The following is a 12,985-nucleotide window of genomic DNA, read 5'->3' as shown; positions in this document are numbered from 1 at the left end:
GTTACCAAATTAGGTGATATTTTGGATCATCACCTATTTATGTTGCCTGATGCTGAGTTACTCCAGTACTTTGTCTCTTTTTTATTGTCACCAGCATCAGGAGTTCTTTGTTTCTACTACCAAATTGATTTGTCTATATTTTTTCTGGGGGTGCTATGACTTGTTTCTGCTTGTATATTTATTAAAGATGCACACCTGGATGGTGTTTTATTCTCAAATCAAAAACACTAAGTCTAGCAATTGTGGGACAATTTAACAAAAAAACCTTTCTTGATCCAGCTAAAATTATCTTTTCATAAATTTATGTTTTTTATAGATTATCAAGACTAATGCCACATTCCGCAAGCAGTTCAAAGATCTTCCTGAAACAGAGAAGGTGATTGACAGTAAGTTTCTATATAGAGAATGAATCTGGCTAGTGTTTCCACACTGATTTGGCAATTCATATCTTCGCTTATCAAAGTCAAAGTATCCTTTATTGTCTTTCAGACCTTTCGGTCTGTACGAAATGTTGTTGCCTTGCAGTCATACATATAATAAAATAACAAAACACACAATAAACACAAATTTAACATCCACCACAGTGAGTTCACCTCCTCACTGTGTTGGAAGGCAAAAGTCTTAAAGTCTTTGTCTCTTCCCTCCTTGCTCTCACTCTGCGCTGAGGCGATCCAGGCTTCCGATGTTGTGACCCCACCGGGTGATGGTAAGTAAGTCCCGCGGCTCAACCGTGCTCCGTGACCAGGCCGGTTCAAACTCCACGGCCCGGGGTGGTCGAAGCTGCCGCCCTCCAGTCCAGCGGACGAAGCTGTTATTGCGGGAGCTCCGGAAAAACAGGTCACCAACCTGTGACCTGCGAGCTCCCGACGATGTTGTCCACTGTCCCGCGGCCAATCCTCCGAAGTCGGGCCGCCACCGCCTCAGCCCCGAGTCGGGCCACCGCTGGAACGCAGCCTCAGCCCCGAGTCGGGCCGCTGCCGAAAGCCGGAACGCCGCCTCAGCCCCGAGTCTGTCTGGCCGCTGCCGGAACGCAGCCTCAGCCCCGAGTCGGGCCGCCGCCGAACGCCGGAACGCAGCCTCAGCCCCGAAGTCGGCCAGCCTCGCGCTGGTAGGTCCTGGCTGGCTCTGCCTCTGGAGCCTCGAGGTCGGTCCCAGTTGGAGGCCGCCAGCTCCGCCATTAGGCTTCAGCGCAGACGGAGACAGAGACGGGGGATACGACAAGAAGATTCGCACCCCCCCCCCGAAGGAAGAGACTAAAACAAGTTTCTCCCACCCCCTTCCCCACACACACACACACACACACACACACACACACACACACACACACACACTCGCACTAATAACTCAAATTAACTAACTAAAACAGGACATGAACAGACTGACTGCAGGCGTGCCGCAGCTGCTAAGGCAGCGCCGCCACTTCCGATTTCTTTCTGAAGCAGGAAAAATAATTTCCCTCCAGAACTATTTGCCAGAGAATGGACTCTAAACACTGGTATGGTGGTGCAGTAGTAGAGTTGCTGCCTCACAGCACCACAGCACCCGGGTTCGATCCTGTCTAAGGGTGCTGTCTGTACTGAGTTTGTATGTTGCTATCAGTCTGAAGAAGGGTCTCGACCCAAAACGTCACCCATTCCTTCTCTACAGAGATGCTCCTTGTCCTACTGAGTTACTCCAGCATTTTGTGTCTACCTGAGTTTGTATGTTCTACCAGTGACCTGTGTGATGATCTCCGGTTTCTTCCCACATTTTAAAGACGTACAGGTTTGTAATCTAATTGGGTTGGTCAAATTTTAAATTGTCCCTAGCGTTGGTCAAATTTAAAATTGTCCCTAGCATGTGTAGGATAGCGTTGGTGTGTAGGGATCACTAGTCGGCGTGGACTCGGAGGGCCGAATGGCCTGTCTCTGCACTATATCTCTAAACTAAACTAAATTTGAACCAAACCTAGATTTTAAGAGATCTTGGATCAGAAATAGAACTTGTGAATTTTGCACCCTAGGGTTAGAAGGTCATGACAATCAGCTACGTAACCAGGCCTCATTTCTTCATAGGTTTCCGATGTGCTTTGTATAAGGAGGTCCCATACCATGGCAAGATGTATATCACGGAAAATTATGTCTGTTTCTACAGCAGCATTTTGAAGGAAACCAAGGTATGTTCGTTTTTATACGCCTTGTTTCATTCCGCAGTTGCATGAAATAAAATATCCACAATAATGCCAGGGGGCGTGATAGAGATGGATACGATAGTAGCATTTAAGAGGCTTTTGGACAGGTTCGTGGATATTCAGGGAATGGAGGGATATGGATCACATGAAATAGGAGGACATTAATTTAACTTGCCATCACGTTGGGCATGGACATTTTGGGCCGAAGGGCCTTTTCCTGTGCTGCATTGTTCTAATTTCTGAACATTCAAAATGCTATCCTTTTGTGGAATCAAACAAATTCAGATTGTCATATATTGTCATATACAGCAGGATGTAACAACATTCCTCATTAGCATGAAGCTGGGGGTAGACAGTATGTGGTAATTTTTTAACAATAAATGGGATGGAAGGACTGTCATTTGCTGAGAGAATGGAGCGGCTGGGCTTTTACACTCTGGAGTTTAGAAGGATGAGAGGATTTCTTATTGAAACATAAAAGATTATAAAGGGTTAGGGCACACTAGAGGCAGGAAACATGTTGGGGGAGTCCAGAACCAGGGGGTCACAGTTTAAGAATAAGGGGTAAGCCATTTAGAACTGAGTTGAGGAAACACTTTTTCACAGAGAGTTGTGAGTCTGGAATTCTCTACCTCAGAGGGCGGTGGAGGCCAGTTCTCTGGATACTTTCAAGAGAGAGCTAGATAGGGCTCTTAAAGATAGCGGAGTCAGGGGATATGGGGAGAAGGCAGGAACGGGGTACTGATTAGGGATGATCATCCATGATCACATTGAATGCTGGTGCTGGCTCTAAGGGCCGAATGGCCTACTCCTTTGTCTATTGTCTATATTGTCCACTATAAGAAATTAGAGCAGAATTGGGCCATTTGGCCTATTGAGTTCTCTCCATCCATTCGATCACAGCTGTTCTATTTTTCCCCTCTCAACCCCATTCCCCTGCCTTTTCTCCATATGCTTTGACACCCTTGCTAATCAAGAACCTATCAATCTCCACTTTAAAAATACCCAAAGTCTTCGCCTCCACATCGCCTGTGGCAATGAATGACACAACTTCACCTGGCTAAAGGAGATCCTCCTCTTCTCCATTTTAAATGCACGTCCTTTTCTTTTGAGGCTGTGCCCTCTGGTTCTAGACTCCTCCTCTATTGGGAACATCCTTTCCATATCCATTCTATCTAAGCTTTTCATTGTTTGGTAGGTTTCAATGAGATCTCTCCTCACTCGAGTGCAGGGGCCAAAGCCACAAAACGCTCCTCGTGCGTTTAATCCAATGATCACTGGGATCATTCTCGTAAACTTCCTCTGAACTCTCTCCAACACCAGCACATCCTTCTTCAGATATGGGGCCTAAAACTGAAGCAAGTGGAAATTACTACTGAATTAGTATGTGCTTAGTTATTTTAAATGTTCAAACTTAAAAGACCACTGAGGTGTGATTTCTGAAATAAAAATATATTTTTAATTTTCTTATTTCAGGGCAGCATCTGTAGGAAAAAAGAGTGGGTAATGTTTCAGGTCCTAAAACATTAGCTGTACGTCTTTATACTGATGTTGCCTGACCTGCTGAGGGCTTCCAGCATGTCCCATTCTTGTCAAATAAACACTACTGTCTGCTTCTTTTGTCACTCCTTCAGAGGATGGATGATGTATCGTGGATCAGATCAAGATAGGACCTTCAGCCAACTATGTCCGCACATACATTGACATTCATTCACACTAATCCTATTTCAACCCCTTTTCTCTTCTTGATAATCAATCAATAAGGTATCAATGAAGGAGCAGAAGGAGGATCATCTAACTTTTTCATTTGTCTTTTTATTCAGCTTGTTGTTCCGGTCACTGAAGTGGTTGTGTTAAAGAAGCAGAACATAGCCCTCCTTGTCCCCAGTGCCCTGTGTATCAAGACATCAGAAGGAGAAAAGGCAAGATTTGAATAGATTTTTTTGTGACTGAAATTGTTTTGAGGATGATGGTGCGTTTGACCATGATTAATCAGCAGGCAGCTGAATTCCCTCTATTTAGTTTTTCTCTTCTTAAGGCCTGTATCCTGATAAAGCAGATCTTCTATTGTTTTTAATCTGTCTTCACCTGTTCCTGGGATACCCTGTTTATTCAATGCTCTTCCCAGGACAGGAAGGCTCTGCAGAGAGTGGTGCATTCGGCCGAACGCACTATGGGAACTACACTCGCCCCTCTGCAGGACCTATACATCAGAAGGTGTAGATCCAGAGCCAGCAACATTATGGGGGACCCTGCCACCCCAGCAACGGACTGTTCCAGCTGCTACAGTCAGGCAAATGCCTCCGCTGTCATGCCGTGAAAACAGAGGATGAGACGGAGTTTCTTCCCACAGGCCATCAGGACTGTAAACTCTTATCTCACCAGGGACTAATTTACTGTACTAATTTACGGTTGTGTCTTTTTAAAATTGTTGGTTTTTTTCTAACATGTAAATAGTGATTCTGTTCTATTCGGTACTGTCGTTTTTGCACAATCCGCAGGTATTGCTACTTTCATTTCACTGCACATCTTGTATGTGTATGTGACAAATAGACTTGACTTGACTTGCAGCCCAGAAACAGTCTTGCCCACTTGTTAAAACTGTTGGTGTTAATCATTAACCAGACCAGCCAACTATGTCTGCACAAATAAATCCCTCTTATATTCAAGCCACATTCCTATCAACTCTTTTCTCTCTTCTCATCGCTCATTTTTCCCCAGCACCTCCCAGATTCTACCGCTCATTTACAGTAGTATATGAACTGCTTGACTGCTTGGCTTTGGGATGTGAGAGGAGAGTCGGAGTAACCGAGGGTAAAAAAAAAATCCACGCACATAGCACCCGATTCAACCCGCCAGTGCCAGAGAACAGTGTTCAATCCTGTCCTATATTTTAGCGTCACTCACCTCTCCTTGATATTGGCTGTAAGTCTGCTGTGCTAATGCATGGCTTTGATGTTCCCAAATGCTCAGAGATACTTGCAATACAGGAGCACCTTATGTTGGTGGTGGATGAGGCTGCTACTAGTTTAAATTGACGTCAGCTTTGGAAATGTGCTGGGATAACGGGGTATTGGGGTAGAAGATATCTCCCATCCCCTTTAGAGAGGTTTAGTGACAAGTGATTGAAAGTGCTCTTGTATAGTGATATGTCCGAAGATTTAATTGTGTGGCTTCATATTAACATGATTACTGAGGGATTTATATTTTGAATGGTTTTGTTTAAATCCTATTTAAAATTTAGGAATGTAGCAAATATTTGCAGAAAATTAATTTTGTCTTGACTTTTTTTTCAGCATTTGTTTGCATCACTAAGATCAAGAGACTTGACTTTTAAAATCCTGCAGACGGTGTGTTCTCATCTGCAGGTACATTTTCAGTCGCCACTTTTATAAATTAAAAATCAAGTTTTCGTGTTGGAGAACAGTGGTATGAGATTAAACACAGTGCATGCGTTTGAATCATGACACAGATGTCATGTGCCAAAGGGCTTGTTCCTGTGCTGTACCATTTTATATTCTATGAGTACTCCACTGCGAACTATTGTCTTTGAATTTGATATATTTGAATTTGATATATTTGCACTTGAATGTTATATATTTATGTTAATAATTACCTATCTTTTCAGAATGGAAGTCCCTTAAATACGCCTCAGAATTCTACTGAAAACAGCTTTGAGGCAGAGTGTAAATTATTATTGGTAAGATCGACACCTATTTATTGTAACATGTTTTAAGTAACATTGGACTTGTGATGTGAAATTAATGCATGATGTAAAATACCTGTGCACTTAGAGCTTTGTAGTCTTGCAACTGTTATTCAAGATTGGACAAAACCTAATTTAACATTCAAATTGAATAATGGATCAAATTATATAATGGATCAAATTAAATAATGGATTCTAATTAATTGTTGATGACCATATGAAGTCTGTAACAAAATATTTCCCCCCCCCCCCATAAAAGGAACCGGGCCAATCCAACATTGAAGAGAAAAGCCAAGATCTAGACACTGTTGACGGCACTCAAGATTCTCTACAATCAATATCAAGGACAGGTTAGCAGCACTAAAATATTTGTAACGTGGGGAGCGAACCATTTTTTTTAATGAAATGGATTTTGTGAAGTACCTTGGCTCAGAGAATATCTAAAGCACGATTACCTTCAGGACTTGGCAACTATAAACAGCTTTTCTGTCCTATAATACTTTACTGCAATAATATTTTGTGTATTTAAACATATCTTTGTGGTGTATTTGGCCACAACACACATTCTGGTTTAGATGTTCTAAAGATGTCCATGGTCAAATCTGTTTTCCTCCTCTGCGCACCTGTATGTAATACGGACATGGGCTGATATATGACATGTTACATTGCCTGGTGCTTCTGTGGCACAAATGGCCATTCCCAATGAGACAGTCTAACATTGTCATTAGCGAGCTTCCTGCTATCAAAATTCTGGGCTTACCAAGCTTAACTGTCCGGCTCCATAAATGCTTTGGCCACGTGAGTAGGTCAAGGCTGGGTATCTTATAACCCCATCACCTTTCCTTGTGTATTTTTTCATTCACGCACTTTGTTCCTTTATAATTTGCTAAGCATGAAAATGTTGCATGTTCCCTCCTTCATAGACACAGCCTGACTTGTTAAGTATTCAATAATTTCAGATGAAATGATTTGGTCTTTAAATAATTCAGGTCTCTGATACACCAGTATTCCCCCCTGTGACCATGTAGTTTTTTCCTTGTGCTTTTTACAGCTTCTGTTGATGTAACTACAATTGAGACTCCTTATAATGAGAACAAAGGACAGGAAGGTCGACCTATTGAAGAAATCTTGCATGGCAATGGTAAGGATTAGTTACTGCATCACCTGGCACTATGGCTGCAAAATGGAATGCTTGCTGCTTTACATGTAAAGAAAGAAGCTCAACTATAGCCTGGCTTCCACTCTTTTCTTATTCACTTTGCCCAGAAGGAATTATTCTCCACTCTTCATTTAGTGCAGAGGATGAAAACTCTGCTGGATTTGGCTACCATTCCAACCTTCCACCTTCACCACCTGATGTGAAGAACCCTAGTTTTGATCTCCAAACCAAGCATTTCTACTTCTGGAGAATCGTGGAATAAATATTAGTTCTGGTTCTTTTTCTTTATTGTAAAACATCATTTTAAAAGCAGATGCAAAGTGCTGAAAAAAACCTGGTGGGTCTGGCAGCATCTCTGGAGAACATGGATAATGACACAAAAGGGTCCCGGCCAGACATGTCACCCATCCATGCTCTTCAGAGATGCTGCCTGACCTGCCAAGTCACTCCAGCACTCCTATACAAACCAGCATCTGCTGTTCCTTGTATTACCTTGTGACTCCAAACCATCAACTCCAAATGCAAGGATTTGGTGTTCTAGGTCTATGATCTTTTGTCGGAACTAGCCAAAGATCTGATGAAGGGTTATTGGACAGATGAGTAAGCTTAATGTCTGCCAGCACAGATTTTGTCTGACCTGAGTATTCCAGAATGTTCTCTCTCTGTTTTAGCTGAGTTCCCTTTTCAGCAACCAGAAATATAATTTTACTTTCATTCTTGCGAAGCCTTTGGACTCCCATTTTAATGTAACAGACAAACTCGTTTAATGAAATCTGGCTGAGATCATAAATCAAAATGGCTACTCTATAATTGAGATATTACACAGTATTTCCATATTCTTGAAGGGCATTTAGAGAAATTGCACCGTTCAGTACATAATAGGGAAGTGTATTTCCAACTTCAACCCGATTTCCAATTAAAATTTGTTCCTAAAAAAAACTAGCTTGTTTCTCTTAAATTAACATTGTATTTTTCTGTCCACTTGCAGGCAACTCCTGGTTTGGGAAAGTGGCAAAGAAAGTGAAATCATTTACTACATTTCATGAATCAACCACCTTCAACACGCTCATTATCATCTATGTCCTCCTGTACGTATTTCACACTTCGATCCATAGACTTTCTTATTAAACCGTGAATTTTAAGAGAACCTACAATATTTTTGTAATGAATTGAGATATTGCCAAAACAATGGTAATTCAAAGAGTCTAATTGCTCCTACCATGAACTGAGGAGTAACTGCCCTGAAATAGCTAGTGCCAAGAGCCACATCAGTTTTTAGCCAAGTATCCAATGCGGTTCTTACTTAAGGATGTGAAGCCATATACGTATATGGCTACATATTGTATTCAAATTGTTACTTTGGGATCGAAGTTGCAATGTTGTCAATGAAAATGATTTATTTTTAAGAGGCTGAGAAAGATCAGGAGTGCTCCCTCAATTTGTACAAAAGTAGTCTAAGGTACTGCTGCAGAATTTTCTCTCCTGTCAACGTTATGTTGACTACCGCTACCATAATTATAGATAAATACAGCGCATGATGGAAAGTAACACTTGCAAAACTGACTTATTCAAATCGGTGAATAAATAATTAGCATCAGCAGAAATCGGTTTCACCGTCGATCCTTCATTTTTCAGAGTCCTACTGTTGCTGGTTTCTTCAGGGTACATTGGCTTAAGAATCGTGGCCCTCGAAGAGCAGCTGAAGTCAATGGGAGCCTGGCCAGAATTTGATGCACAGAGGCAGTAAGTACCTTCATTGGTTTAAAACTGACAAGGTCAGAAACTCTTCCTCATTTACTGGCACTAAACATGTAACATGGGATACATTGAAGAATAGCTCATCATCTTCTGACTCTTAGACCATGTCTCATTATCATCACACTTTGTTTTGCACCATTTATATATTTTTGTCACTTAACATTTCAGCAGACATCCATATTACATTACAAAATGCCTGTCTTTATAATTTGCGCTTGCAGACAGTAATTTTAATACTCTTGACCAAGAATGAAGCTTAAATGCGTAGAACATAGAACAATGCAGCACAGGAACAGACCATTCTGCCCATAATGTTTGTGCCGAACATAATGCCAAGTTGAACTGATCACATCTGCCTGAACATGATCCGTATCACCTCCTTTACCTCCATTTCCATGTGCCTATCTAAAAGCCTTTAAAGGGCCTGTCCCACTTAGCGATTTTTTTTCGGCGACTGCCGGCATCATTGACCGACATATCAGGTTACCAAAAAATTTGTGGCGTGACGTATGTCGTGTGGTGTTTTTTCAAGTGTCGTAACATTTTTTTTGTCGCTGCTGGATTTTGAAACATTCAAAATTTTTGGTGACACTGATATGATGCCGGCAGTCGCCAAAAAATCGCCAAGTGGTACAGGCCCTTAAACGTCACTATTGTATGTGCCTCCACCACCACCTATGGCAATGTGTTCCAGGCCCACATCACTCTGTGTTAATAAAAGAATCTTAACCCATACATCTCTATTAAACTTCATCCTCTAACCTTATGGCTCTGCCCTCTAGTGTTTATAGGTATCATTCCACTTAACATAACATGTTCACATTTAATACCATAAGATCTTCAAATAGTTTGTTTCTTTAACAAGTATTAAGTGGTGGATTTTACAGCACTGAATCAAATACAACATTTGTCAGAATTAGTTCATAAGCTCTTAAGTCATAGCAACAGAATTAGGCCATTCAGGCCATCGGGCCTGCTCCGCCATTCAATCATGGCTGATCTACCTTTCCCTCTTAACCGCATTCACATACCTTCTCCCAGTAACCTTTGAAGTCCTTGATAATCAAGAACTATCAATCTCTATTTTTAAAATAAGTCTATATCCTGCCTGCACCCTGTGTCCTTTGACACCCGTACCAATCAAGTACCTGTCAATCTCTGCTTTAAAAAATACACAAGGACTGTAATGAATTCCACAGATTCACCACGCTCTGGCTGAAGAAATTTCTTCTCGTCTTTGTATTAGTAATGTCTATTAATTGACTATTATTGTTTTGCATAGATACAAAAGACCATGAAATTGGACCAAGCCTCCTAGAGACAAAGATGTGTATCCTTGTCCTTCAAACAAGCTGTCCAGTGGGCATTGTGATTGGCTTTGACTATTGGAAGAAATACCTCTACTTCTGGAACACTTTTGATTCTACCAACCACTAAATATTTGAGAGGTGCTCTACTTGTAACATCAAGTCATTTGGAAGAAATTGCCCTTTATTTTGAGGCACATTACATTGTTACCTCAAAGAAAATGTGAATTTCAGATCTTCTTAAAGGACTAGAGCATCAAAAACACAATGACTGAGACTACAAGATCAATTTCTGTGAATCAACAAACTATGTCATGGAGAACCGTGAACCTCAATTACTGAGGAGGAAGATCTTAAATCTCGCAAGATGGGGGGGGGGGGAAATGTTTACATGGAGGATGGAGTAAGAACTATGCAAAATAATGTTGTTAAGGGCAAACCTATGACTTCCACGAATTGGACCCTAGGCATAGAAGATGGCAATGTGGCAGTGGATTTGAATTTAAATTAAGTTGATTATAAAGATGAAAATAAATAACTGCAGAATAGTCTTGGTTAATTATTTGGAGCTGCTGCACCAATGGGAATTGCAATAGTTTTAATCTGTTCTGCAATAATTGAGTCTTTACTATCTATTGAAGGCTCAACGTGAAGCTAAAATGAAGGAGATTTTTTAAAAGCTGTGATAAATGGAATCGAATACATGCAACTTAAATGCAAATAAGAAACTTGCTTATCCTCAGCATTCACTGTACATCAAATTTGTATGCAGCACTGAAGCATTGAGATCATGTTATACAAACAAAAAAACTATAAAAATAGTGAAAAATGTAAAAACTTTGTTTAAAAAGTCCCCAGACCTTTGCTGCCATTTAATAAAGTTTATGGGTGGTATTCAAAATGAACTGAATTTCTGTTCATACTTTGTAATCATAACCTTAATCTTAAATCTGTCAACCCTGAATATAACTTTTTAATATGTTCATCCACAGTTCCTTGGGCTAGAGAATTCTACAGATGTAGCAATGGGTGACAATTTCTTGCTCATCTTGAATGATATTAAGCCATACAGTCTATATTGTATTAAACTACTATTTACATAATATTTGTACAGCGCCAGGATACAGGATCTATTCCTGTTCGCTGACAACTTTAACAATTTGTAGGCTTGTTGGGCTTAAATTTTCAGTGATAGTAAAATAAAATGGAATGCTTGGGCAGCTGTTTGTGAAGTTTAAAGAGTGGTAGGAATGAAGTCAATATTTCATACATAGTAGTTGTGTAATATGGCATTTGGTCTTTTTAAATCCTCTCGTAGACAAATGATGGAGGTAAAATATATGAGATCTTTTCTGCATGGGGGAAAATACATGACATGACCTACCTTATGGTCTAGATATCATTTTTACATATGGAAGTTATATAGTCATGGGGCATTTTCCAAAAAAAAAACATGAGTCATGATACTACCTCTCACTACGTTTGCAGAAGGCCCATTGTACCTGAGTAACTTATTCCTAAATTTTTGCTTAACTTCAGCATGATGAATAAACTGTGATTTTAAGCAAAGGAAAGATTAATGAGGTCAAGTCCAAAGAATACAATACAATTAAGTTTGCTGTACAGGAGTAACGAGCACAGTATCCCACATAGGGCACCAAGATGGTTCTGAAAGACATTAATTTTTATTTGGGTAAGGGTATGTTTATTTCTCCAACCGAGTTGTCACCTTAACTCTTTCCTTCAAACAATAAACTCATTTTATCCAGCCAGTCCACACCTACTAACAAACCAGAGTAACAAGAAACAGATTAAAAATGGAACACCTGTACCAAATTCAATACTTTTGATCAAGTGTCATCCAAACCTAATATTCCACTAATTAAAATATAATAAAACTATGTGGGAGATCATGGGATATTTGTCTCTGCACTGTACAGAGTGTTGGGCCAGACATTTTATTTTGCTTTGGGGGTGAAGAAAAGTCCTCTTTCCCCCACTGGTTGCCAAGGAAAGCTCACTTCTGAATCTGTATGAATATTAATGGTTATATTTATATTTTTATGTGGATTTCACAGTATTTCCATATGTTAATGCAACCTTTAATGATGGGGCTTCGTTTGATTCTATTATAAGTTTATAAGGGAAATGTAACAATTTTGTTGAACCTGCACTAATTTATGTTTCATTTCTATGAAATGATATTTTGTACTCCAAACAATCAGCAATAAAATAACAATGCACTGTTGTTTGTTGGTTCTTTTCAGATTTTTTTGCAGCCTAGTTTTTGTCCTACCCTATTTATGCCTCTCATAATTTTACATTTTACATAATTCTACCATGTCTCCCCTCAGCCTTCGAAGAGCAAGAGAAAAAAATCCAAGACTATCCAACCTTTCCTTATAGCTATTACTCTCTCTCAGCCAGGCACCCTCGCCAAAGCCTCCACATGCTTTCTGTAATGGTGTGACCAGAACTGCATGTAGCGGCCGATTTTTATATTGTTCGAGAAATTAACCCTCTCGCTGCTAAATGGATGAGCATGGTTAAGGGGAATATCTTCGATACGCATGAGAGCTCACTCACCGAGACCTTCAGAGCTTCACAGATAAGTCTTCAAAACAGTCTTTTGATGAATAAATGCTTTCTTGTTGATATAAAACAGTAAGATACATCCAAATTTCTTCAGACTCATTACTACTATCTTTATCGAACTCCAGCTAATTACTTTAAACATTAGAAAACTCCTCGTGTCTCCGTTACACTTTGCATGATCTCCTTTACACCTCGCATGGTCGAAGGGTAAACCTTCTCCATGGTCTCTCCAAACTACACTAAAAACGAAACTTCTGCGTGAGCTACATAGCCCAAAAATAAGTTATAAA

At 40.2% G+C, this 12,985-nt stretch overlaps 1 protein-coding gene across 2 annotated transcripts in view; it reads left to right on the top strand.

Annotated features, from left to right (window-relative positions):
- LOC116989490 (GRAM domain-containing protein 2B-like) overlaps window positions 1-12,348 on the top strand; it is a 63,068-nt gene extending 50,720 nt beyond the window's left edge. For both annotated transcript variants that reach the window (XM_033046928.1, XM_033046927.1), the window contains exons 4-13: window positions 317-386; window positions 2,055-2,155; window positions 3,994-4,092; window positions 5,467-5,538; window positions 5,799-5,870; window positions 6,136-6,226; window positions 6,928-7,017; window positions 8,024-8,123; window positions 8,671-8,778; window positions 10,076-12,348. In XM_033046928.1, coding sequence (XP_032902819.1) covers window positions 317-386; window positions 2,055-2,155; window positions 3,994-4,092; window positions 5,467-5,538; window positions 5,799-5,870; window positions 6,136-6,226; window positions 6,928-7,017; window positions 8,024-8,123; window positions 8,671-8,778; window positions 10,076-10,091 — 819 coding nt within the window. In that variant the 3' untranslated portion in view covers window positions 10,092-12,348. The remainder of the gene's footprint in view (window positions 1-316; window positions 387-2,054; window positions 2,156-3,993; window positions 4,093-5,466; window positions 5,539-5,798; window positions 5,871-6,135; window positions 6,227-6,927; window positions 7,018-8,023; window positions 8,124-8,670; window positions 8,779-10,075) is intronic.
- Window positions 12,349-12,985: the final 637 nt, after the last annotated feature.

This window comes from Amblyraja radiata, chromosome 29, assembly GCF_010909765.2.
Source record: "Amblyraja radiata isolate CabotCenter1 chromosome 29, sAmbRad1.1.pri, whole genome shotgun sequence".
In the NCBI taxonomy this organism is placed as follows: Eukaryota; Metazoa; Chordata; class Chondrichthyes; order Rajiformes; family Rajidae; genus Amblyraja; species Amblyraja radiata.
The sequence above is the reverse complement of the archived record's forward strand: the minus strand, read 5'-3'. Positions and strand labels throughout refer to the sequence as shown.